At 37.1% G+C, this 25,756-nt stretch overlaps 3 protein-coding genes across 7 annotated transcripts in view; 1 reads left to right on the forward strand and 2 right to left on the reverse strand.

Moving 5' to 3' along the window:
- Nucleotides 1–2,294, reverse strand: part of LOC149046535 (uncharacterized) — a 2,898-nt gene extending 604 nt beyond the window's left edge. The window contains exons 1-4 of the mRNA XM_089205571.1: nt 1,767–2,294; nt 1,586–1,680; nt 892–1,146; nt 1–307 (exon numbers count right to left, since the gene is read on the reverse strand). The exon at nt 1–307 is cut by the window's left edge and continues 604 nt beyond it. Coding sequence (XP_089061697.1) covers nt 178–307; nt 892–1,146; nt 1,586–1,680; nt 1,767–2,066 — 780 coding nt within the window. The 5' untranslated portion in view covers nt 2,067–2,294 and the 3' untranslated portion in view covers nt 1–177. The remainder of the gene's footprint in view (nt 308–891; nt 1,147–1,585; nt 1,681–1,766) is intronic.
- Nucleotides 2,295–2,327: 33 nt separating this feature from the next.
- Nucleotides 2,328–3,757, forward strand: LOC113685617 (UPF0235 protein C15orf40 homolog). Its single transcript, XM_027203147.2, has 2 exons — nt 2,328–2,682; nt 3,168–3,757. The coding sequence occupies exons 1-2, from the start codon at nt 2,355–2,357 to the stop codon at nt 3,392–3,394; spliced, it is 555 nt and encodes a 184-aa protein (XP_027058948.2). The 5' UTR covers nt 2,328–2,354; the 3' UTR covers nt 3,395–3,757.
- Nucleotides 3,758–4,170: 413 nt separating this feature from the next.
- LOC113685618 (uncharacterized) lies at nt 4,171–23,712 on the reverse strand. Of its 5 annotated transcripts, XM_089205457.1 has the most exons (17): nt 22,363–22,543; nt 21,794–21,856; nt 16,871–17,705; nt 15,941–16,115; nt 15,635–15,722; nt 14,855–14,973; nt 14,327–14,610; nt 13,182–14,076; nt 11,362–12,813; nt 10,571–10,828; nt 8,661–9,175; nt 8,179–8,561; nt 7,469–7,616; nt 6,991–7,282; nt 6,226–6,801; nt 5,440–5,506; nt 4,171–5,070 (listed from the first exon to the last, which is right to left on the reverse strand). In XM_089205457.1, the coding sequence occupies exons 3-17, from the start codon at nt 17,636–17,638 to the stop codon at nt 5,064–5,066; spliced, it is 6,027 nt and encodes a 2,008-aa protein (XP_089061583.1). In that variant the 5' UTR covers nt 17,639–17,705; nt 21,794–21,856; nt 22,363–22,543; the 3' UTR covers nt 4,171–5,063. The 5 variants fall into 5 exon arrangements, with proteins under 5 accessions (XP_089061583.1, XP_089061586.1, XP_089061584.1 ...); XM_089205460.1 differs by lacking the exons at nt 21,794–21,856; nt 22,363–22,543 and adding an exon at nt 23,622–23,712; XM_089205458.1 differs by lacking the exon at nt 21,794–21,856 and having other exon boundaries at nt 22,363–22,524.
- Nucleotides 23,713–25,756: the final 2,044 nt, after the last annotated feature.

Consider the following 25,756-nt stretch of genomic DNA (forward strand, 5'->3'; position numbering starts at 1 on the left):
TAGTAATACTGTGATTCTTCTGAGAATACAGCTTTAAAAATGGATGGATCATTGACCCTCACACTGACTGCTACCACCAATTCTTTCTTTCTGAAAATTAAACAAAACCAACAGGGAAAGACACTAATTAAATACTTCTAAATATTAAATAGACTTCTTCAATTCTGTCTTTAGCTGTCACTCTGATTGCGATGCTTCACTTGATGATGGTGATGATGATAACATGTCCTCTGAATCAGATAGTCTATCACAGAGTTCAGCAATCTTTTTTCTTGAACTTGCTTGAGCTTTTTTCCTTGGACTTTTCCTGTAAGACAAGAATAAATGTTGCTTATTGTTACAAGAAGCAGGAGCCTTGTTCTTCAACTCTCAAGATCTGATTCAAGCTAGAATTCTACCTTTTGGTTATTATACATTTCCTTGTAAATCAATTAACTAAAGAGAACTTGGTACTATAGCAACTGAAGATAACACATTCTTGTTGATAAATTAGATTATTCTTATCCCTAAGTAGCTGGATGATGCAGTGAAAGTACAAGGAAAAGAGACAAGAAGACACTGATTTTATCAATGAATATTATTTATTTCAAAAGTTCCAGTCTTTCTGGTTAGAGAGCATTTGAATTGATAGAACTCTATTGTACAGAAAAAAATAACAAGAACTTGACCCTTTTACTCCCAAGATCTTATTTGTTTTGTTGAACTTCTTACTTTCTGTTTTATAATTCTTATGATGTTAGTTCTGAGAATTTGGTATTGGATGAACTTATACATATAATTGATATATATATATAAATTTTTTAAATTCTCATCACTTGTTTGCTTGATATTGTAAGGAGAAATTCTGTCTTGATCACTCATAGGAGTGAGAGGGTTATCAAACATATCTACCTTGTGCGCCATGTTATGATATCACTGTTACTTGACGATAGCTCATCTGAACTGTTATTGATTTGATGCGAGCTATCTGATAGTTCACTTGTTGGTATGGGTGAATCACTATCCCCGTCAGTGGAAACTGATAATGATGATGATGATTTGTGTCCAGATGCCAGGCCTGATTCAGAATCAGATGAATTCTCATTATCATTCTCTTCTTCTGAACGAGACGAAAAGCCTTGTGATTCTTCAGTATACTTGACTGTTCTATTTAAATAAAAAAGTACAGTCAAGGATTATAAAGGGAAGATGGCTCTGCAGCCAATGCTAAATTCAAATAAGGCCCTTGTTTCCCCCCCCCCCCCCTCACTTCAAAACCCTTCTGCAGATGCCAGGAATCTGTGCACATTACCTCTCAGTATTCTGTGAAAAATTAATTCTGAAGAACCATTTATTTTGCTAATATCTTTGGAGAAATATCTAAAGGGTGCACATTTCATTAGCTTTAATTTTGAAGAGGAAAATTAGTCCGAACCTCCCGGAAAACACCTGCAGAAAAACTGACTTTCTAATAGCTTAACGATTAAATTAAAATTGTGATTCTTGTAACACATGCATGGATTATGGAGAAAATCAGGCTTCTTTTCTGCAATTATTATAATTGCAGTCCACATACGCGGATCATTTCTTTGCTTAAAAATTTTACCTTCGCTCTCTTGTTGAAGTATAGTGAACTTCTTGTTTGCTTCCACTTGATGCTTCCCCTTTTGCCTCTATCTTTTTCTTGGCAATTCTTGTTCGCTAAAACATATTTTGCAAGATGTGGTGAAACATTTGATAGGAAGCATGTGAAGCTATAGTAGCAGAGAAGAGGTTATTTACCTTACCTTTGCTGTAGACTTCTCTTCTTTTTCTTGCTCTTCTTCCTCTATTACAGCTTCGTCTTCACTTTCCACCCTTCTTCGTTTTCGTCCAATCTTCGCATGCCTGACTGTGTTGACAAAGTCTGACTTCAGTTTTTCAATTACAACCTTACAGTTATCCATTTTCTCCGAAACCAAGAGAACAGACTTTTTCGAACGAAGCGTACGAGTTGCTGGTTTATTTTCTAGGTCATCCGACATGCCACCGTTTGTAGCTGTCTTCCGCGAGCGAGTACAACGGCCGAGGTTACTCTTGACCGCCATGTTTTTGAACCATTTCCGGAGGGATTATGTAAGCTTTTAACTTTTGCAGGGGAGGGGCTGACCCAAAACTGTGAAGTATCTGATTTCTATGGAATTTTTGAAGTAAAAAAATTCTACAGCCGACGAAACTTGCGGAAAATGGTCAAAATAGATTCAAAGACTCGTAAAAATATATTTTACATTGGGTTCTTCTGTCACCTACCTAGTTATTGGTTTTGCATTCCACTCTCTCCACCCTGACATCTTAGAGATGCTTATAGAAACAACCGCTGACTTTTCTCGGCTCTAATGTTTTCACGAAATTTCTGGTTCGTTCGAAGTAAAAGTTGTTTTGATGTTTTTCTCTGGAATTTACCATTTGTAGGGCGATCTATCATCAGCCGTTGGCTAATATGTGATCCCCACCGTCGCATGACGAAAAAAATCGTTGCTGGCCTTCGAACTAGCGCGAGAATAATGCCCAAAAGAGGAAAAGTCACTCGCAGTACAGAACAAACTCTACTTCAAAACAAACACGAGGCAGGAGTTATCGAATCAGCAATCTCCTTGACCAAAGACGGCCAGATCTCTGTGAGAGTGCTGGTAAAACCTGGTGCAAAGCAAAGTAACATCACAGGTAAGAACTTTTATGAAAAACCAGACTACAGGAGCAGGGCTAAAAGCGCTAAGGTCTTCTTCCAAAACCAAACCCCCGAGGTGGGCTGGGTCGGTAGCAAAGCGGCCCCTCTTTAGATGGCACAGGGGTATATCGACAAGTTCAAATTATTGATAAATTGTAAAAGAAAAGTGATATTCTCTTCTTTTTTAAACAAAAGATATTCCTTTCACGATGACTTCTCACCTCCGATAACAAGTTAGGTTCAGATAGCCATATTACTTACATCCTGTGTAGGAGGTAAAACTCTAGGATACTACATTTAATTCTTAGAAGCAGATGAATATTTCCTTATTCTTTAAAATAACCCAATACTAAGAGGTTGGCTAAGGGTTTACTGTATACAAAATTGATACGTGACAGGTGAATTTTTCACAGAAAGGTGGTGGAGTGAGATTTGAAGTATTTGTCACCACTGTAATACTAATTTCTTGTCTACTTGGCAGATATTTCTTCAGATGGGGTTGGGGTGCAGATTGCTGCTCCTGCCAGGGATGGTGAGGCAAACGAGGAGCTTGTACGATACCTAGCAGAGGTGCTAAATGTGAGGACAAGAACCATCTCTCTAGACAAGGGATCTAAGTCACGTAATAAGGTGGTTACAGTAGATTTGGCTGAGATTTCATTGGAACAAGTTAAGGAGGTGCTTTGTAGAGCGGCTTCACAGAATTAGCAGAGAAAAAGTCCCTTGAGGCATGCCACAAAGACGCTAGCCCGTGACAGGGTCTTTTCAGCGGTCATGAGTTGATGAGATGGCACGAGAAAATTGGTAGAATGACTTAGTGTCCCCACTTTTTGGCTTTCCCCCTTAAATTAATTGCCTGGATGAGGCAAACATGATGCAGACAAAGATGGAAAAGGCATTTACACATGTATTTGAACATCTGAAAGCTGACTGTTTCATATATACAAAGGCAGCAGATTGGATCTTCTGTTCAATACTATTCATGGTTTTTCGGTAAATTACCTTCAATGATACCCTAAAATGTAGGAACTCTAATGTAGTTTATTCATGTGAATAAAATCTTTCTACCAACTTTGTTTGGTTATTGCTTTTTAGCGATGAGCAACCTAAAAAAAAAATTCCTGTGCACTTCAATTAATGTTGAAAACGCAGTTTTTAAGACTCCACAATTCACCAGTGAACATAAAAAGACAAAATGATAAGACTGTTATGGGATTTTTTTTTTGAAAACCCTTTACACCCTTAAATTAGTATCCATATTCTCCACACTGTTCTCTATACTTTTCCTGTGGTACTGGTAAGGAGAATTTGTTTTATTAACAATCAGGTGCTTCCAAAATCAGTGATTATTTCCTTTGTTCTCACGCCCTTAATTTAACTCTGATTCAAGGGTGATACTGTGTGGAGAAATTAAAAGCCTGACACTCTTTCTTTGGATTCAAGGATTTAAAATAATATATAGAAGCAAATTATACTGACATGAATTGTTGATTCTAATTTTCTACCAATTTTATTTATACATTTATCATGTTTTCACATGACACTATAATCCACTCAAAAACACTACTGTACAATTATGTTGGAAACATTGATTTACCAAAAATACCTATTATTACAAAAATAGCTTTCACCATTACTTAAATTTACCATTACCAAAGAGCACAAAGACTTTATTTTTTAAATTATTGCAAATGTAAGTAAGCGCTTCACAGAAGAGTATTGAAAAAGTAACACTAACCACTGAAAATTACCATGATGTACAAGTTCAGTACAAAAGTTACAATCTTTAAAAAATAACATACCTACTTTTTTTCTCTTAAAGAAAAGTTTAAATGGTTACAAAGGCTGTGAAAGTGCTATTGAAATGTAAATCAAGTGGCGTGCATGTATAAAAATGCTGCAAAAGGTAAATTACCAATTTGAATGGATAGTACAATTACAGCTCTTAGAGCATGTGGTTAAGAAATTTGCAATTTAAATTCATGACTTTTGCATGACTTTGTCACTTGGAATCACACTATTTTAAAATTTGAATTTTGAGGCAAGTGGAAAATTTGCTGAAATTTTCACATCTGAAAAGAAAGAAAGAAAGAGAGGAAGAAAGAAAAGAGAAGAGAAAACATGAACATCGGAGAGCCACTGTTCTGTGTGTTAAGTCCACGTCAAAAGCATACTTTAGAAAGCATTTTTAAAAATGGGAAATTTGTCAAGTTTATGCAGTTATTACTGATATGTTTACATGGCAAACAGAAAAGGAACAAAACTAAGCATTGTAATAAAATTTGAAAAACTCAACTTATAACTGTACATAAATTTCTAGCTGTAGAGTGAACTAGAGTGATACTCTGCACAACTTGCTGATCCAACTTGATGGAACTCAGTGCCTATAAATCAAGAAGAAAACATGATAGATGTTAAAAATAATCTAAACATTATTGAACCAAAAAAGTTTCTTAAGTTAAGTTCTAAGTAAACAGTACTGGATGAGGTTGAGCATGATATCATGCAAAAACCAAGTTCAATAATTGTTTTTTACATATTTTTTAAATAACCTGCAGAAAGAAGACACTTCTCACTAAGTTTGCAGAAGTTTGAGAACACTGCATGCACAAGAGGCTTGAAAACCAGGCAGATCTTGAACTTGACTTGATAAATGCAACATCCTCTTCAAATATTGCATTACTAGTGTCATCTTCAAATGCTATTGTAAATTGGATAGTAAGTCTAATGTATAAAACTACAGGATACTGTACCTTTTTGTCATATAATGTTCCACGCCTCTGCTCATGTGTTGTGGGGATGACTGTATCATGGAGGGAGCTAAAACAAATTTCAAACAAAAAAGGGAAATTCATATACCCCTTCATCAAATGGTGGACCTTATTTTTCTGTAGTGTCCTTGTCAATTCCAGTCTTAAGACAGAATGATTTACATCAATAGAATTTCCATTCAAAAATGAGGCTGAGAAAGCTTATTTGCATGTGTATGAAAGAATGACTCTTAGGTTCGCCATAAATGAAAGAGCTCTGAATGCAATTCAAGTGAATATGAATATCTTGTGTTGAGTCACTAACAGAGAAAAAGTAAAGAAATCCTGTGAGGAGATTAGGAGAAGGAAACCTGATGTGAGTTATTTTCTCTCTAGTTGATCACTCAATCTTGCTACAAAACCTAGTTGTTTCCTTTAACTGTTTCAAAAAATTTAAAAAAATTTAAAAAACACACACATGTGACATGTACAAACACTTCACCCTTTTACTCTCTGGAGTGAAAGAAAGGGAAGTTCTCCTCACCATATTAAAACATTTTTTTAAGCATAAAGGTAATGAGAACAGAGAAAACTGTGGAGTATGGGGTGTACAATGTAGTTTGATTTATCACCAACTTCTTAGAGCTGCAATTGTAAGAAATGTATGACACACATTAGGGAGTTACATGTATTTAGATCCAGGGCATGACAGGTGTAATGTCTCACAGGGATAGAGGGGGGAGAAGGGTATCATTGATTTTTATGTAGGCAAAGCAGGTGTTAACTCACCAAAGGCTGGGTCAAACTGCCCAATGAGACCATAGAAGCCCATGTGAAAAGCTTGATTTGGGTCGTTTAATTCTGCCACAGGCCTTTGTCTTCTCATCATCTCCTCATCTGTGAGTACACCCATATGACCTGCCATTCTACTGATTGCTAGGTTGTTTGCAATTATGCTTGGGTGATTATGCAAAGAGTTGCTCTCCCCTTTAAAATCAGATGACCTGGAGCTAGCCTTTGGCGATATCTTTTGCTCACTTGATGTGCCACGATTTCTGACTCTGTCATCTTTGGAGGGAACTGATGAATGGCGAGCTTCCTTTTCAGTACTTTCTTTGAGTTTTTGCAGTCTTTCATGAGTATCTGTGGTTGACATACGAGCTTGGGAGCTGGAGTGAAGCGTGGGTGTAGAAGAACGATCCCTCTCTGCTACTTGATAGGGACTTCTTGTGTCACGCTCTCTACTTGATGACATCACAGCACTTGATTCCCCATTGCTGCTTATTGGCATGCTCATAACCATTCCTGGAGGAAGTGGGAGCTGTTGGCTGATTAACATCTGATGAGCACTGTATGGTAACTGTCCTGTAAACCAATTAGAACAAGAAAGTAACACCTGATTTATTTCATTTTGTTGTGATTAAATCACATCCATTGCAAAAAAAGTTATCTCATTACAGTACTTAAAATTTTATTAGGTAATTTTCACTGCACATTCACTTTCCCTTTGCAAAAACTTAAGAGTCTAAATATTAAATGGTGCTTCAAACTAACCTGCCGATGGGTCAAAGTTGAACTGTGACAAATATGCCTGAAACTGAGTTGGTGTAAAGTTTGTGGAGTGTGAGTTTGCACTCTCCCTTTTTTCATCTGAAGTGGGGGAGTTCTCTTTGTATCTTGCTGCTGGTAAAGGTGACCTGGAAGGTCTTGGAGATCTTGGAGCCAAAAGGGATTGGGATTTGACAACCTGGCTACGGGGAGATCCATGGTCTGAGGAGGAGCCACTGCGAGAATTTTCTGCCTCAAAAGAATGGTTTATTTCCTTTGCTGTACTTGTTGATGGCTCCTGAAAGATGAAGAGTTAAAGGAAATAATTACAAATTCTGGGTGATACTTCCTTGGAATTCTTCAGTGGTGCCATTTACCTAAAATGGAAGAGAGAGTTTAATGTTTTAAACCATTAGAAACTACAAACAGTTAAAATACCTAAAAACATAAAAATCGAATCAATTTTAAGGAATTATGATCAAACCTGAGAACGGTGTTTCACCATGTCCCTTCCACTTTCACTCCTATTTTCCATTTTTTCCTCCTCTCTACTAAGATTTCCATGTCTTTCTGACCCTTCTGGAGTTTTTTGTTGCTTGTGAAAGGTGCCACCCATTTCATTCTCCAGTTTCCTTATTCAAAGAACAAAAAGACAGAAAAATGACAAAATGCCTAGAAACAATTGTCCATGTTCTTATGGTTGTAAAGTTCTCTACTCAAGAAATTCAAGAGAAAAAGAGAAACATCACACACCCCTCCCAAGCTACCAAAACTCATCAAAATCAATGCCTGCCTCTTGGGGCTGGACACTTGATGGGTCTAAGTTAAGTTGAACTCGAATCTCTGTTCGCAGAGAGGATCTTTTACTAATTTTTTAAAGACGTTTTGAGAAGACAAAACCATTAACCTTGTACACCTTAGCATCAAGATGCATATTCTCCTTACTGTTTCCTATGCATTTCCTATGCATTTCCTATGCATTTCCTATGCATTTCCTATGCATTTCCTATGCATTTCCTATGTTGCTAACAAGGAAAATTTAGTTGGTGATCATTTCCTTTATTCTCATGACCTTAATATATATTCAGCGGTGATATTGTAAGGAGTAAATCAGATGCTAGTAGCTCTTAAGGGTTCAAGAGTTAAATTAAAAGTAATATCAAAAGCAGCTGGAAACAACAAGTATTGACATACTTAAACATTGACATCCGCTGCTTTTGCTTTTGCATCTGCAGATATTCCTCCTCCTTTTCGTACTTCAGACGTTCCATCTCTCTCTCACGTTCATACGCTTCATCAACCCTGCTCTTCTTTTCAGGAGGTTCATCAGAAGACAGCTTGTGTTGTGTCATCTTGGGTGATGAGCCATGTGATGATGGATATGGTAAACTCTCACTTTTACCTGGAAATCGCCGAAATTCACTTTCATCAGGAGAGGTCCTTGCAGGTATTGCTTTCTTAATGCTCACCTCATCTGATCTTCGTTCATCCTGAGTTCTGTCACTTGGTTTTTGAGTTTCTTTCTTCTCAAACGTTCTTGTTTCAGTATGACCTGAACTGCTGCTGCTGCGCATTCCCTATATGAAAATAGCAAAGTTTGTTATTGTACACATCAATCTACATGTACAACACTGAATTTGGTTCAACAAAAAAGATAGTTTGCAAATAAAACTCACCTGTTTCTCCTGCTCAAACAACATCTGTTGATAGAGCATCTGCTGTTCTGGTGGCATGTTTGAGAGCAGCTGGGCTTGAGCTGCTGAGTTATATGCCAAATAAAAGTGCAACATTTGCTGATGATACTGATACTTTCTCAACTGTTCAGCTGATACATGTTCTTGAGATCTGAAATTTAACTCTGTAGCAGAGTCCCTGATATCACGTCTTCCCCTCTCCTTCTCAGTCAAAAGCATCTTGTCTTTCGAAGAACCAAATGCAACAGGGTCTTCCTTCACAATTACAATCTCTGAGTCCTCCTGACTACTGTCATCAGGTGCCCTCATCATTTTAAGGTGTGATCCAGCACCAGAAGCTAACTGTTGTGGGCTTTTCCCTTCTGGAGAGGGCTTGGTAGTACTTAGGGAACGTGGTATGGGTGACTTGGACACTGAATAAGGTGATGGCTCTCTAAGCACAGCTTCAGTTTTTCTTTCATTTTTCATTGGCTCATTCACTCCTGAAGCCTTCACTCCTACCATAATACAAGAGAAATTTTTACAGTAAGTGTTAGTAGTTTGATTGAACCCTTTAACTCCAGTAAGTGACCAAGAATGAAATTCTCCTTAAAATAACTAAACAATGTCAAGCAGACAGGACTATATTGGCAACCATCCCAGGGATTAGGAAGGTTTAACAGGCAAATGAGCCTATGGCCCCTATCATTGGAAAGTTATGGGCCATTTATAAAACGTTTGGGCCATTAGGGTAAATAAATGGGCCAGTAAAAATTTTAACAAAGGTTTATTGCTTGTGTATTACAGTCTATACCTATACATGAACCATCTGTTTCGTCCGTTTCACGGTCGTTTTCGCTCACAGTATCACGATTCTGCTCCGCTGTTGTGTTGAAAAATGTAGACAACGTTCTCTGCGAGCTGTCCAATCTCAAGATTTTTTTCGGGGGCATAAGGCTAATCGATGCAAGTACATTCAAAGCGACGAAAACGCTCGAACTCTGATCGAAAACGAAAGCACATGGAACTCCGAGCAATAGCCTCGTTTGCATGCAAAGTCCGAGTTCAGGATCTGGGAACAAGAATGAAGCGAGCGTGATCAAACGAGCGAATGCACCGTAGTTTTTCGCTTGATTATGTCTCACCAAAGTGAAACTTTTACAAATTAAAATCCTTTTCACAAAATAGTTTATATTTCACTAGCTTTGTGCGGTCAGGGCGCATCACAGGCCCGGTAAGTATTTTTATAATGGGCCATTTCGTAGCTTTATGCGCCATACGCGCATGGCGCACGGCCTTCCTAATCCCTGCCATCCATCTCGTGAGATGGAAATGGAAATCCTGGGCTGCTCGAGATGTCAGGATCCCCCTCACAGCCTTATCGATGTGGTCAAAAGGAAAGCAGAGCAGTATGTTTGGCACTAGCTTCACTACAGAAGTTTGCCGGCTAGTTGACTAAAAGCACAACTAACCGCCTCAATGGGGCTCCACTCCTAGATTATATGTCAGGGTTTACTCCCTTAGGTGGTTTTTTGACCTATACTAACGAGGTCTGCCTCCCTGCTGTGGAGCTGATATTAATTCACCCATAATTGGGATCCACAGCTGGAACTTGTGCTCTGGCTCAGAGCACTCCTGGCAGCAACAGTGGTTAAGAGGCAGCTCCATGCTTACCCAAATCAGGGCCCCACTACTGGATGTAGTTAAAAGTAATACCCAAGCAGATAAGGAATGAGAATAAAGAAAAACACATGTTAGGGGATTATTCATTGATTCAATACCAAATTCTCCAAACTAACACCATAAGAATTATTTGACAGACAGTAAAGAGAATTACTGATGAGATCTTAGGAGTGAAGGAGTTAAAACTGCAAACAGACTGAAATTAATATGGCGGAGTAAGGAAATCAAACCTGGTCGAATGCTGGGGTGGGATGAGGTGGAACCCTGTGTTTTTATTCCTGGGCCAATGATTGGGAGGACAGTCTGAGGGAGTCCAGAATGGATGGCAGGTCCTGGACTTCTCTTCATTGCCACTGGTGACACTTCTCCAATAGGAATAGGGACTTGCAATGTTTGAAGTTGTTTAGCTTTGTTTTCTGGTTGTGGCAGCTCGGATGGTACCTCACGTGGACTAGATTGAGATCTGGGAGAAGTACTTGTATAGGTGACTGTAAACATGAAAAATAGATAGTCAAAGACTGCATGTGGCAACTGAAAGTCTCTTCAATCACCAGTGATTCTGATCAAAGGTCTAAATGACGAACATTTCAGTGGTATAAGCAAAGGAATTCAATATTCTACATCACTGTGTGACTAACCATCCCTGCAAAGTTCTTGAAATACGGGTACATTAAAGAATTCCCCATGTGAGAGCAATATACAATGATGCAAACAGGGCTACAAAATTTTATGCTCATGCATACTTCCCAACAAGAAGTAAAATGCCTCTCAACTCAAATAGAACAAAAAAATAGTGGGCTGTATTCTCAATATTGAACCAAATATTGGTCTTTGTGGCCCTCCAATTGAGTGTTAGGGCTACACACTCTGAAATGCTCTCACTATCTGTCTCCCTCTGTGTAATACATATCCAAAATATTTTTTTCCCCTTAGTAAACTAATTAACAACATATCTTCAGTATAAACCATGTTATCAAATTAATTAAGAAAGGGGGAACCTTTACAATTATCTGTTAAGTACCTGATGTAACAGAAGAAGCAGCAGCAGACGTCTTGTACTCTGATGCTTTCCCATGACTAGAAGCTGAACCCCCATCTGAAGCTCTGGGGTATGGATGAGCCACACCCACAGGGAGGGATGGGCCAAGTGAGCTACCACCCCTGGAGATTAAGGTAGGATGTGTTCTAATCAGAGCTCTAGCTGCTGTCTTGTAAGACTTCTCCTGATCCTCCATTCCCTGACTAGGAAGGGGACTTTTATTGCTGCTACCCATTTCACTTAATCCAAAACCTCCCTTGGTTTCTGTGATTGTTTTGCTGTGTTCCACTGAAGATGAAGTGAATGTGTTGCTGGGGTCAGATTGTGGGCAGACAGATGGAATGAATTCTTGTTTAATTCCCTTTGATGTCTCTGAAGGCTGAAACTCATGCTTGACTATGACAGGTTGAAAGGGGCTTGATGAATTTTTCCTTTCTCCCCCAGCAGAGTGCACTTTGGTACTAATGATTGGAAATGATGTACCAGGAGAGAGTGTACTAGAATCAAATCCTGGTCTTGATGAAGATAAATGCATTGCCACATTCCCAGTGAGTGGTGGAATAGGCCTGGGGCTTTTTGTAGAAACCCTAGCCTTGTCAGGAAGGTTCACATTCCGACTAAATGCTTCTGGACTTGGACTATGAGTTCTGGTATAACCAGTAGAAACGGACAAGTTTTTGGTTACTTTTCCCTCACTTTTACTCTCTTCCTCAGCTGATGATTTTGCACTCAAGACTGTCCTAAAACCCTCACCAGATGCAGGATCATTCTGTTTTTGAGCAACTTCCACCATAGCTCCATTCCGAACAAGTTCTGGATATCTAATTGGAGCCAGAGTACCTTTGGAGTCAATTTTTGCCTTCTGATCTATATCAGATGTCTTAATGCACTTATCATAATTTTCATCACCATAGTTTCTGCACTCAAAAAATTTAAATCGTGCAGATGGAGCATCGCTGTTCATGAGAGGTGGTTCAACAGCACTTCGGGAAATGCTCTTAGAAACAAGTGCTTCCATGGAGATATTTCCAGCAGAAGTTTTCGCATCTTTGTCATCTAGCACTGTTTGAGTTGTTTCAGCATTTTGATGAAAAGGCATGTAAGTCTGTGCAGATAACTTCTCAGAAACACCAGTTTGTGAGGGCCATAACTCACTCTTTCTTTCAAATTGAGATAACAACTTTCCACTATAATTTTTGTTCCTTTTCTCTTCAGCAGAAGTGTCCTCCGCCTTGACGCTAAAGTACAAGTTTGTTTCAGGCTTTGTTCTAGGCACATCAGAAGCTACAAAACTCTTGTTGGAGGTTACCTCTGTCTTTTGGGCCTGGTTTGACAAGTTATCTTTTGTAGAAAAAGACAGTCCAGGATTTGTTTGGTCTGAATTTGAGGCAGAGCAGGACAGATTTGGTACATCTTTGCTTGTGTATTCAGAATCTAAAGAAAATAGACACAAAGCCTCTTCAATTTTTATCCACCCGCTAATTTTTCCTGAACTTTGCTAAAAGTATACTTAATTCTCTAGACTAGGGCCCTTGGGCTCGTTTAAAAGGTGCAGGAACTTTTCTCCTTATACTTAAATGGGAGGCAGTCTTAATATATTGTGGCAGGAAGAAACCTGCTGCTAACTTCAAAATAAGACAAAAATTGGCTAGCACTCTGAAGACTGCAAAAAAGAGAAGAAACCTTAAGCTCCTTGAAACAGAATTCCATAGACAAACACTAAGTTATTATGCAATGCATTTGTGTGAGCTTTTAAGTGGAGGCCACTGTTTTCCTACATTTACAATGTTCAAGCCACATACCTTGGCCAGGATCAATGTCTTCTTCAGTCTCACTGATGTCCTCAACTTCAATGCCTAACTGATTAATTAGCCCAACTCCTTTGTCAACAGCCTGCCGCAGATCCACTGGCTGCACACCAGGAATGCTAAGCTGGCTGCTTGACTGTTTGCCATCAAAACTGCCTTCCACAAGAACTTTCTCCATGTCTTCCACTTGACTTATGCTGATCCTCTCTTCCTGGTTCAGGGATTTACTGCTACTGTTTGCCACACTAAACCCACTGTCTATCACAGTCTCCCATACTTCTTGGCTAGCCTGTGGAGTATTGGATTTCATGGTATCTTTTCCACACCCTTGCATTTCATCTGTGGTTGCTGCACACATAGGTGTTGCGATCAAGCCAACAGAAGAGTTGGAAGCATCCTTAGACATCATTGTCTCCTCTTTCTTCAAATTCTTAATGATACCTTTCTGCTCTTCTACAACGGGCTTGAAGCTATTTTCTTGTTTGACATGGTCAACTTTCTCTTGGATATCATTCTCTAATCTGATGTCGTGTTCGCAAGCCTGTTGACATTTATCAGAACTCTCCACAAATGATACAGTAGAATCTTTCTCAACAGCATCTTCTTCAGTGGAAGGAACAGGTGATTTTGACATCTTAGTCTCCTTTATGGCTGTAGCATCAGTAGATGTTTCTATAATTTCCTTTTTCTTGCTAGCTGATCCTCTAGAGGACTCGTTCTTCTTCTCGTTCATGGAAGCAATAGCAGCTGCTAGGGATGGTGACACGCTCCGTGCCCTGGCACTGACACGAGATGTTCTTCCCTTAAAGCTTGTTTTTGTATCAGGCTCTTTGAACTCTTCCACAGGAGAAGGACTGGTGCTAGCAGATCTATCATCTGATTGGTTGGACTAACGTAAAAAAAAATAGGCATACCATAATTGAAAATATCATGTATGAGTAGAGGCCGAGAAAAAGACAGATACATACATGTAACATATAACATTATATCACTCAAAGTCCTAACACTGTATGAAATCCTATCAACTTGTAAATCTGGGACATGTGTTCATGGTGGCACTACCAAACATAAACTACCATAGTTGAAAAATTATCTGGTTTGTGTAAACATAATATTAATTTATCTGTAAATGTACTCACCTCCTCTAGGTGAGCATGCGCCTGATGATAGCGTAAACCATTAATGTGCTTGTACTTTTTGTCACACCCTGGCTCAGGACATTCAATCAATGTTGGAGATGGCTGAGGAGACACTGTCGTTTTCATTGTGCAGCTTCGTTTTCCAGGCCGTGATGTGCCATCATCATCATCATCTATATTTTTTGACCGTCTTTTTCCAAGACCCTTAAACCCTTGGGACTTTGGTGGGGGACAGCCTGAAACACCTCTCTTTCGACCACGAAGTTTGTGCTTCAGTGGGGTGACTGCAAATGAACAGTTTACATTTGAGACATGAAGGATGAAATGTATGAACAAATAAACAAATGAATGATAAAGCACAGCACTTTGGGGAAGGAAAGAAATAATAAAAAAAAAAAGATGTGGATACAATGCTTTGACAAAACAGGTCACCAATTGAAAGCTACTCCACTTTCTTCATTCCACTTTTGAAGAGACAACCAATTCTTTATGCCTACCATGGTATCAAATTCAAAACTGATAATTTACCTTCTTTATTCACACTTCCTGCTGATGACGATAGAGAACTGCCTTTCTGTCTCCTTTTACCCTTTCCACCTTTCCCACCCATTTTCATTTCATTTTCACCCCCTTCTACAGCAGGAAATCTGTGGATGTACAGATAACAAAACAAATGTACATAAGTGACATGTCAAGTCCATGTCTACAGTTAATTGATGTTCAAATAACATTTTTAAAATGTTTATTTATAGACCATGAACAAGAGTAAGTTCTTGGGACCCATACAATATTTCTGTTTCATTTCTAAAGGACAATATCATATTGTAAATTACAATTGTAAAAATGTTAAAGAAAGGGAAATACTGTCATGAAGTTCAAAACCACAATTGCACTTATTCTATTTCTTTAGTTTCCAAAGTTTTATTGTACATTAACTTCTCTTTATTAAATCACAAAACAGCAAGTTCATCTGTACTTGATTTTAAAATTTACAATGAACATGAATTTCAGATATTGTAGCCACTTGACCAAACCACTTGGCTACTTCAGGGTGTGAAATTGCACCTAATACAGGTGCCAATGCGACTAAATTTTTCACTTTGGTGACCAAATCCTAAAAATTAGTCGCCAAATTGGCGACTAGAATGGTTTATCATAACCTTACCAAGAGATAGAGTGAATTAGAAAGATTTGCATTGGCTACCACTTTGAAGAATTTAGGAGCCAAGTGGCTATCAGAAAAAAAAAATTAATTTCATGCCCTGTACTTTGAGGTAGTAATCATGTGGATTGTTTAAAAATGCAAACCTTGGGCTAGCCCATGCATGACGAGAACAGTCCATCAGGGAACCACAATAAAACTTGTCTCTCCACTTGATGTTTACAACCAGTACTCCTGAAATTCAGACAAAAATGATTCATTTTGGCAATAGCCCTGCAGACATAATTCAATGTTCTTCGTCACAAAACTGATATTCCCCATATGCAGTACAAGGTTGAGTTTGAATTATTGACCAGCTCTATGCCTTATTTTCTTAAGAAACACAATGTGGTGTTTGTAGTCCACTTCACAGAGGAATTACACTCAGAGTAACAATATTGAACAACACTTACCGCCAATTTCATGGCAGACTATTCCATGAAGGGTCACAGGGGCACCAGGTGGTGCAGGAGTAGTGTTGTTTTCATCACCTTGACACAAGGAATTGGGAAGCTTTTCTAACAGATCTGCCAATGGAATGTTGCCATCTAAACCCGCCATGAATCCTTGAAGTCCACTGTGAAGAGCCTTCAAAATCAGTGAACATAAAATAGAATATCAATTATCATTGATCAGTAAGTCCATGCACGAGGATCGACCTTCCCAGTTTCTCAACCTTGAAACTTGCAAGGTCTTATTGTTAATTCTCCCTCTAACTGCTACACATTTCCTTGAAAATTAGGTACAAGAATTTGGTGTCATATCAAGGTGACAACTTCTACCCGATAAGTTTGAGTATTCTCATCACCTCCTTCCTGGTTGTTGTATGGATATTATAGGGAGAAGTTACATGTTAATCATTTCTGGGGGTTTGAGAGATAAGGGGAGAAAAACACCAGTAAGAATGACATGCTTATTTCAAGTTGAATGTCTACTAAAACAATGAACAGAGAGCATAAATCAACACAATATCCAATAAGTGGAGGAAAAGTTGGCTCACAAACAAGAGCCTTTGCAAGATAAGTGCACTGTGCACTGCACCGATTTACTAACATAGGAAATTAGTGGTACAGTGTGATGATTAAATGTACACACATACCTTAAAAGCATGATAAAGAAGAAGAAATATAAACCAAAAAAACAAAACAAAACAAAAAAAGAAACAATATTTTAACTTGCACCTAACTTAGTGTTGCAATGTACAAATAATGTCTAAATTCAAATCCTGTAAAGTATATATTTTTTCAGGCTACTCAGTTTCAGGAATTATATCTTTGATTGCAGCTCACTTACTTTGATCATTTCTTAACTTGTACTAGAATAACAAATGCTTTGTACAATACCTCTTGATCATCTGGTGGTTCCTGTTTGATTTTCATTTGTTTTACATTCTTATCATTTCCATTTAATGAAATGTCATCATCATCATCCTCATTTTTACTTTCTTCTTCCTCCTCTTCATCCTCATCATCGTCTCCTTCATCCTCATCATCTTCATCATCATCCTCATCATCATCATCTGCATCATCATCGTCATCATCATCATCACTTCCATTATCTTCCCCATTGCCATCTGCTCCTGAATTACCACCATTGCTTGAGCTGTTCTCGTAATCCCTGTTTTTGGAGATCTTCCTTCTTCGATTCCTCCCACCATTTTGAGACCTTGGATTGTACTCTTTATTCTCACTCTTCCTTCGTCCACGACTGACAGCTCTTCCTTGCTTCACTGTGTTATTAGTAGTAACACATTCCTGGTTATTTTCAGGAGTTTCCTCCCGGTGAGCTGCTTTTCCATTTTCTTTTAAAGGAAGAGCAGGAAGAGCAGGAAGAGCAGGCACAGCAGGCACAGCAGGCACAGCAGGCACAGCAGGCACAGCAGGCACACCAGAAGACTTGATCTCCTCACTGGACCCGTTATCTTTCCTTCCCTCCATTTCTAAACATGAATTTTGATCCTCTGTTTGCTGCAAGACACACCTAACTTGGTCATTTTTTAGATCAGGCACTTCCTTAGTGAAGTCATCACCAGATGGAGTTTTTCCATCCTGCATCAGCTCCAACTCTTTAGCTTGAGGAGCACAAGATGTTAAACTGACTGAAACAGTCATCCCTTAGACACTGACACTAACAGCTGGCTTCCATGAGTTCAGCCTCACACATTCAAGGTTAATGAATCTAAAGAGTAAGAAAGACAAAAATACAAAAATTTTTTTTGAGTAAAAAAGAAATGTTTCTTAATAACAGTTTTTTTTACAAGGTTGTGGCATTTTTAAAATTCTACACACCTTCTGTCAAGTGTATGTTGCAATTTGGGATGTGAAATTACACCTGTAGTCACATTGTAACAGCAAAATTTGCTGTTAGTTACTCATTACATGGTCCTTTCTATGGGAAAATATAACTTAAAAAAAAGATGGGGTAAATATTGCCTATTACATTCTACTCTCTAAGTTTTGCAACACTTGAGGAGAATAATATTATTTTTTTACTATCAATATTCCAGTGATAAAGAGAAATCTAAATACAGGTGCTTTACTTTTGTTGGGTATTTTTTCAACAAAATTAAACTGTGAAGTGTAAGTTCAAAAATCAGTACTACATATAAATAACATCACCTTTTGCAAAGGAATCAATGAAAGATTAAAAAGCAGTCCTTAGCAAATCCTAATTTGTGATTCTTTAGAAGATAATTACATGAGAAATTTTTTTTTTTCAAGACATCCATATAAACAATCTCCTTATGTAATGTTCTATCAAAAGTCAAGTTACATGATATAGCATATTGCCCGATTACATAGTGCAGTGTTATGCCTTATTTCTAGCAAGGCAGGCTAAAGAAATTTTCAAACTGTTAAAGCAATCCTTTCACCTATTGAATTTTTAAGAATTCCAAGCAGTTTTAAGCAGTAATAGGAGGTACTACAGAAGGTAAATTTTACAGCTTATTGTCTGAAAAGGAGAGCACTGATAATGGTTTTCAACTTGGTACAATATTTTGAAATTCCAGAGTAACAAACATGCACAAATACATGCACATATAAAAACAAATTTGCACAAAATTCTTCCAAGCTAAACTCACTAACCATGAACAATGACATACAGTGGAGCTTTGAAAAGAACCAAAAATAGTTTGTCAATTAGATCACAAAGTTTAAATGAAAGATATTTCATTTTAAAACATTTTTAAAGAATGTTTCAAATCACAGTCTTGAATAGTCCTTAATGAGGTTACACAACCGGGTAAACACAGATATAGCTTTTCTGTCTACAGACGAACAAGAGCATAATTTGTAGATATGGAATACCCTGGTTACAGGTCATCGAGTAATAATCTATAAATTTTTTCACCAAGCAGTAATCTATGAATTTGTTCATCATGAAGTGAGTGTCATTAAGTGCAACATGCATTGCCATTTTAGAGAGAAAAGTACAGATTAATTAGGAAATTTATAACAGTTGGTAAGTGGCCGCGGTTAAATGTCTCTCACTTTGATGATCAATATTATCTATAGTATTAAGGAAAAAAGTTGCTGACAGGTTTTCAAGTGTAATCATGTTCATTATTAAATAAAAAGATGATTCACGAACAAAATTTTCAGATCAAAGCTTCTATAAACAAAATCTCTACAGTAGAGTATACGTCACCTAGCAACATATACACTTACTGTCACTGGGAAACCCATATTAAACATGACTGAGTGATGTTGTCTGCTAAAAACATAATACTTCAAGCGAAACTGGTTAAAAAAAAACCTCTTTGTTTAACTCAGTCTCTTTGGCAACAAGAAACACCATCAATATCACAGCTTCTTTAAAGCATTTTGCATAACTATAATGCAATGAAAAAAAAAATTTGAAAACAAAAACATATTTTTGCAAATGAATTAAACTGTTTGTCAGATCCTAATCTATTTACAAATGAAAAGTTAAAGCTTCATACCTGTTTCTAAAGAACATGAATACTTCAAATATTATCGTTCTCTGTTATTGATATAGTGCTAACATACAAGTATTGGCAATATCAGAAAGATGGGGGAAAATGTTAACTGTAAATCATATCAATTATATTGATATTTAAAATCATAAAATGCTACTTAATGAAAGTTTGGAATTGGAAAGATCTAGTGCACTGTAAAATATTGGCACTCCAATACACCAATTTCATTTCTGCACAAGGCATTTGACATTTCTTTTTTCTTTAAAAATATACCTGGGAAAGATTTCTACAAATATGAAGACTCACAATTGATAAATACAAATTTTCTCAACCGGTGTGCTTTAAGGTCAAAGTAAGGTCAAACCGTCATTCAAAAGATCAAGATATCACTTCTCCAAACTGTCTGCCATACATTACTAATAATTCTGACTCAGAGAAACTGATGTTAAACAGAAAACATCCCCTTAACTGATGTTTTTTTTTTTCTTTATCTCAACATTCTGCTAAACAAAGTATTTATATTGAAGGTTGAAGGGAGAACTAACATGTGATTACAGGTTCCTTGTGGAAGTGAAAGCATTGATAAAGGCGAGATTTTGGTCAATCACAAGCAACACAAAATCCAACACTCAAATAAAGACACCTTAGAGAAATCAAAATACTTAAATTGACATTCTACATGTACTGGATGTGATATATTTTGATGTCAATGCAGCCACATGTTACCTGTAGGTATAATCCACACATAATACACACCTTTTCCTAAAATTAGGAAAAAATTCAAGATCAATAGGTTTTGAATACTACAATTTGGATTTATGTTCACAATACAAAGCTTAATGTGGCAAATGAAGCAAAAATGTCGTGATCTTTTTTCTTTACTTTTTTTTGGGGGGCTCAATCAGTTTAGTTATTTTTGTCAAGAAAACATGTTGTTTTAAATATTTATCAAAGTAAATGCAAATTTGTTGCAGTTCACTTCACAAATACACTTGTGCAAGCCATGCTCCATTTCACAATCAAGAGCCATCAATCTTTTGTTCCACTTCTCCAAAGTTGGCAGACTGTTGAATAAGTTTTTGTTTTTAGCAAGTGCATCATAAACTATAAAATCATTAACATGTGCGATATTACTCAAAGGTTGCATGGCATTATTTAAGAGAGCTTTTTCTAAAGCTGAAGTTTTGGGTTTAAAAACAATTTAGCGTTACAATACAAAAGCTCTCGAGAACAATTGGACAATGGTTATTTCTTGAAGAGACAAAGGGAGTGATTTCATTGGTTAACTGGTTTTTCACCAACTGTTCACATAAATGAAGGGCAACAAAGTCAAATCAACCACTGTGGTTTAGAACAGAGGACTAAAGTTACAAAAGATTTACCTAAGCGTCCAACTGGAGGGACAATACCGCACAATGATTTAAAACGCTTCATGAAAACTCAAAAGCTAATAAATTCCTCTTAAATTTTCTTCCTTGTCTTCAAAGCGTAACCGGCAAATATAGAACCGTCAGAAATATAAAAAAATCGAGATCATTCCTCGTGACTTAAATAGATTATCTTCGACAAGGTATGCTCAATTCAAATTAGCAAGATAAACTAAAATTAGGCAAAAGTGGCTTTAAATATTCCAAACGAACACCGTAAAAATTCCTGCAACGAATGGGCGGTCGTCGCCAGAATCGAGAGGCAAATATCATCTTACAAATATTAAATCCTTTAATTAATCGATTGAAGTAGTATTTTGAACATACCAAACACGTTTTATAGCAAGCAAAGCATTAATGGGACCCTGTGACGTGGATGAAGAGTTTTAAAAGGATTTGCATTTATCGAAAAGTCTGCTTACGTAAGTTCTTACCCGAAAGATCCTGGAGTTTAGAAAACAACATGTTATGCAGATTTCCGCCTGAGAGAAGAGGGCTTTGTAAGGGAGTAGCAAAATCCAAAATAAAAATGGATAACTTTTATTTTAAGTTTCTCAAACCAGACGATTCGAAAATCTCGTAAATTTGGTTTCCTGTGAACTCAACAAATGTATCAAACTATCCCAAGTTTACATCTAAACAAAATATCAACACATTTCAAATAACTTGATCACTTATCAAATTCATCACTTGTCGGCAAATTTAAAAAAAGTAGTTCATTCTGTGAATAGCCACAAATTACTGCGCTGTATAAAATGCTTTTAACTAAATCACGAAATTCTCGCTTGCATTCACGTTAGAAATTACTTTTTAAAACCCTTTTCAGCCATTTTGGCCACGCTCAAGTTACAAAAGGCAACTTAAAATACTAAATAAAATGGACAAACATCTGATCTTACCTGTCAACCGAAAAGCATTGCAGCCATTTCACTCAGAGGTTAAACTTTCGCAAGCGGTATAATCTTTAAAAATCACAAAAACATAATTTTAAGCCAAGCGACTAACATTAAATTGAGCGACGAGTGCTTGGCGTTTGAAATGTAAATCGTTTAAGAGGAATCATACAATACCAATTCCGATGAGATGCTACGACCACGAAACAGTTTTTTATGCACGTAGCGTTGGTTTTGCTTGGGTGATAAGCAATATACAAATCTTTCACCGAATGTGACAAAATTAGAAATTCAAATCGCGCAGCTATGTTTGTTAATCATAACATTACATATTCTTCGATCACTCATGTAAAATTACTAGTTTTGGCTTTCAGACAGAACGAGATGCGTTCATAAAATGTTCAACATGTTTAAATGACTTTATAGAATCATTCATCAAAAGACTTCCGACAGAAAGTGAGAATTTCCTGAGGTCTTCTGGATTTTACAATTCACGCCATACACTTTCATAGATGCTTGAAATACCAATTGGTTCAAGACGAAGATAATAAAAAACTATAAAACGCAGTGCAAACCTCGTCAAACTTCGATCTGTTGATTCCAACAACTCGTCCTACTCGATACAGTCCCGTTCGCAGTAATTGATCCGTTTTTCGCCTCAAACTTGAAGATTTTACAGCAGTTAAAACCGGACGACTGAAAAACATGCGAGCTTCAAAAGGGTCGGGCGGGATCTGAGCCGCACTGTCCGACCAATCAGCAACAAAACTGACCAATCAGACAAGCCCATTATCTTGTCACGCTTGACACGGAATGTCATACTGCACCTTCGTAGGTCAGCGACCTGAATATATTTTTTATTTTCACTCGTGAAGAGAAATGTGTTTTTTTCGTTTTCGTCTTAAATTTTTATCGTTTTTCGATCACAGCATCCCTTCCATTATGTAGCACTTAGAGATTCTCGGAACCACTTAATCGACAGCAGTAAAAACAAAATTCAAGCAAAAACAGGAAGGACGCTGTGAAAACTGCTTTGAACTTTTGACGACAATACACTTTCGAATCTCGCCAAACGAGCGCTTAACCCCATAACAAAACAAAAGAAAACGCACAGAAACAGATCAATTTTGTTTCTTCTGCGGTGTCCCAGTAATATTTTGCACGTATTTGCGGGTAAAAATTAAATTATTCTCCACGCCATGGTGACAAAACAACACTCTTAGGGGTGTGATGCGTTGTTGTTTAAAATACACTAGGGAGCCTTGCCTTGGAGCAGTGCCAGCCAAAATACTATTGTATTTAGGCATCCGACTGGATCTAAGTCTGAGTTATTTCACTGCCAATCAATACAAAGCACATCGGCCTTCTAGAATGGCGCCCTTGGACTGCCATTTTTCGAAAGCGAATATTCCCCTCTAACCACTTTGAAACTAATTAGCCGCTATCGCTCAATTCACTTGGGCTTGAGCTTAAATTTACAAAGCAAGCAGACAGCGAACACAATAGGTCTAAATTTATCAGAATCAATTTCATGTCGATTTCTAATAAACATGTATACATTTTCGTCACGAAAAGTAATAAAAAAAGAAAAAAAACCATTTTTCTCAGTAGAGAACAGAATAACCTGCGAGGAAAAAGGGGAAAAAATAACAAAATAAATTTTCCTCTTACAACAACAAGCAAAATCTAGATGTTTTCACGCCAACAAAAATCAATTTTAAATTTAGTCTAACTGTTTTATTGACGCTTAGAAATGAAAATGTCCTTCTGCAGACTTCACGGTCAATGAAAATTCGAATCTTACGGATATATACTGGTTTGTTGTCTTCCTTACCTGCACTAACCAGGAACTTTCGACAGTCAGTGTTTGATTTTGATCATCAGACTTCCGGCACCAGCAAAAATATCTCGCACACAGGAAGATAGAAAAAAGCTGTAGAAAACCGGCTCCAAGGAAAACAATACTCGCACACCTTTAGCCCACGTGCGCGAAGTATACCACAACAAAGAATTTGATTGGCCCAGCACCTAAAATATTGTTTAAAGCTCTCAGCGACATGAATTATTTAACAACTGCGGTGAAAGGTTGTTCAGTTGAATACATGGTGCAATTAGACGTTTCATCGCCTAAGTTTTTGCCCTAAGAAACTATTAATCATAAAATATATTTGCTGTGTGATTTCATGAAATTTCAGTAAAAATTCATTTTCGAAAGCATTTATTCGGATCAGTTTCTTTATGCCGATAATTTTTTTTTTGTGCGTGCAGAATGAATCGTTTTATGTAAAAAACAATAACACTGATGGTACAAACGACTTGAAACGTCGTATTTCAGAGGAAATGATGTAGCTAAAAAAAACCAAAAACAAACGCAATGGGAATTCTGGGTCTTTTAGTCCATTTAGTCTCGGTAACAGGGATTTGAGTGACAGGATAGCAGGCACCGTCTGACCAGCTAACAACTTATTATTATACAGCTTGTGAACATAAAACAGTTCTTGATAAAGTGATAAACAACTCAACAAAATCACTTACGTTGAAAAAATAAATCGTGACAAATTAGGTGAAATCTTTCCGCAGACTTTGTGCAAAATATACACCTTGCAATTGAGGTCCATGTCGTGTCAAAGGTGACAGTCGGGTGTCAAAACCCAACCGGTACGTTTGTTCTATTTTTGCCATTCGCTCAAGCTCCCTCATCGAAAAACTGAACTAAAAGGAAAGTTCAGATCTTGTAAAGTTAAAAAAAGAAAGAGAAAAGAAAGAAATAAAAAAGGGTAAAGACCTTTGACTGAGTATACTTCTATTTGTATAAATTGAGTGGAGTTATGAATAAAATTTTCTAAACCTACAGTTCTGTAACCATCGCATCTGTGCTGTATGTCAAAAAAATGTTTAATTCACATGCAAGTGAAAATAAGGGTACAGATTTTATCTTAGTCGCGGTGATTTCTAGACGGATTCTCTAAATTGATTTAGCGACCTGAAACAAATTAAAGAAAATGGATGAAAACGTAAGCATCTTATTATCAGTTCTCATCCGCCAAAATTTGTTAGTGATGTCGAAATGTCAACCATTTTTTTTTCTAGTGTTATATCGTATTATGTTATATTGTGACGTTTATCCAATGTCAAAAGGATCGGGCCAGGAGAGGTAAAATCTTTTTTTTTTTAATGGAGTGTGTTCAAATGTATGTAAATTATCTGGAAATGTAAATTAAAGTTTCAAAACAAAGAATATGTTTAAAATTGTAAAATCGACCACGAAACGATTGAATACAACTAAATTTTACTAAGGAGTGCTTTCGTCCATATAATCCTGAATAATCTGTGTTTGAAAAGCAAGAAGGACTCGCTTAAAATACATTAAGAAGTTGGAAAAAAAAACGATATTCAACTGCATATTCAGTTACTAATAAGCTTATTAGGCAGTTAGCGACTTATTTTACGACAAGATTTGAGAACGTAAGTGCGCCAAGTGATAGGATGTTTGGATGTCATTATGAGCCTTTAAATAAGCAAAGGCAAAAACAAAGTAAAAATAAGATTTGAAACCTTTAATTAGGAAAACGATGGCTTCACACATGCGTTTTAAAACTTTTTACACTTCTAAGCGGTCTAATGCGAAAAAAACGTCGTCGAATCTTTCAAGAATGGGAATCTCAACGACATTAATCGTTACCACGTTGAGTCATTAAAATTAAACACTGTAATCCAATGTTTTCGCAAGGAAGCGTTTGGTCGATTTTTCAATCAATGATGTTTTATAAGCCGTACGTCGCAATTGTGTTTATTATTATTATCATTATTATTATTATTATTATTTTGGCACTATATTTAGAGGCTAGCAAGACATCTGTTTATTCCGAGCAAATGTTGTTTTTAAAAGCCCAATTTTCCTAAAAGCTCATTGATACAGGAAGCCCAAAGTTTACAACATTTTAATAAGATCAATGAATCGAGAATGTT

Source organism: Pocillopora damicornis, chromosome 4 (genome assembly GCF_964200805.1).
Source record: "Pocillopora damicornis chromosome 4, jaPocDami1.2, whole genome shotgun sequence".
Classification (NCBI taxonomy): Eukaryota; Metazoa; Cnidaria; class Anthozoa; order Scleractinia; family Pocilloporidae; genus Pocillopora; species Pocillopora damicornis.

Bases quoted from the DNA above. Each gene is read 5' to 3' on its own strand.
- LOC113685617 (XM_027203147.2), top strand. From the start codon at position 2,355: ATGTTTTCACGAAATTTCTGGTTCGTTCGAAGTAAAAGTTGTTTTGAT. The intron at 2,683-3,167 runs GTAAGAACTTTT...TCTACTTGGCAG, and splicing joins AAAGCAAAGTAACATCACAG to ATATTTCTTCAGATGGGGTT.
- LOC113685618 (XM_089205460.1), bottom strand. From the start codon at position 17,638: ATGACTGTTTCAGTCAGTTTAACATCTTGTGCTCCTCAAGCTAAAGAG. The intron at 10,829-11,361 runs GTACTTAACAGA...TCATGTTTACAG, and splicing joins TGCTTCTTCTGTTACATCAG to TCACCTATACAAGTACTTCT. The intron at 5,507-6,225 runs GTGAGTTAACAC...AATTTGTTTTAG, and splicing joins GCAGTTTGACCCAGCCTTTG to CTCCCTCCATGATACAGTCA.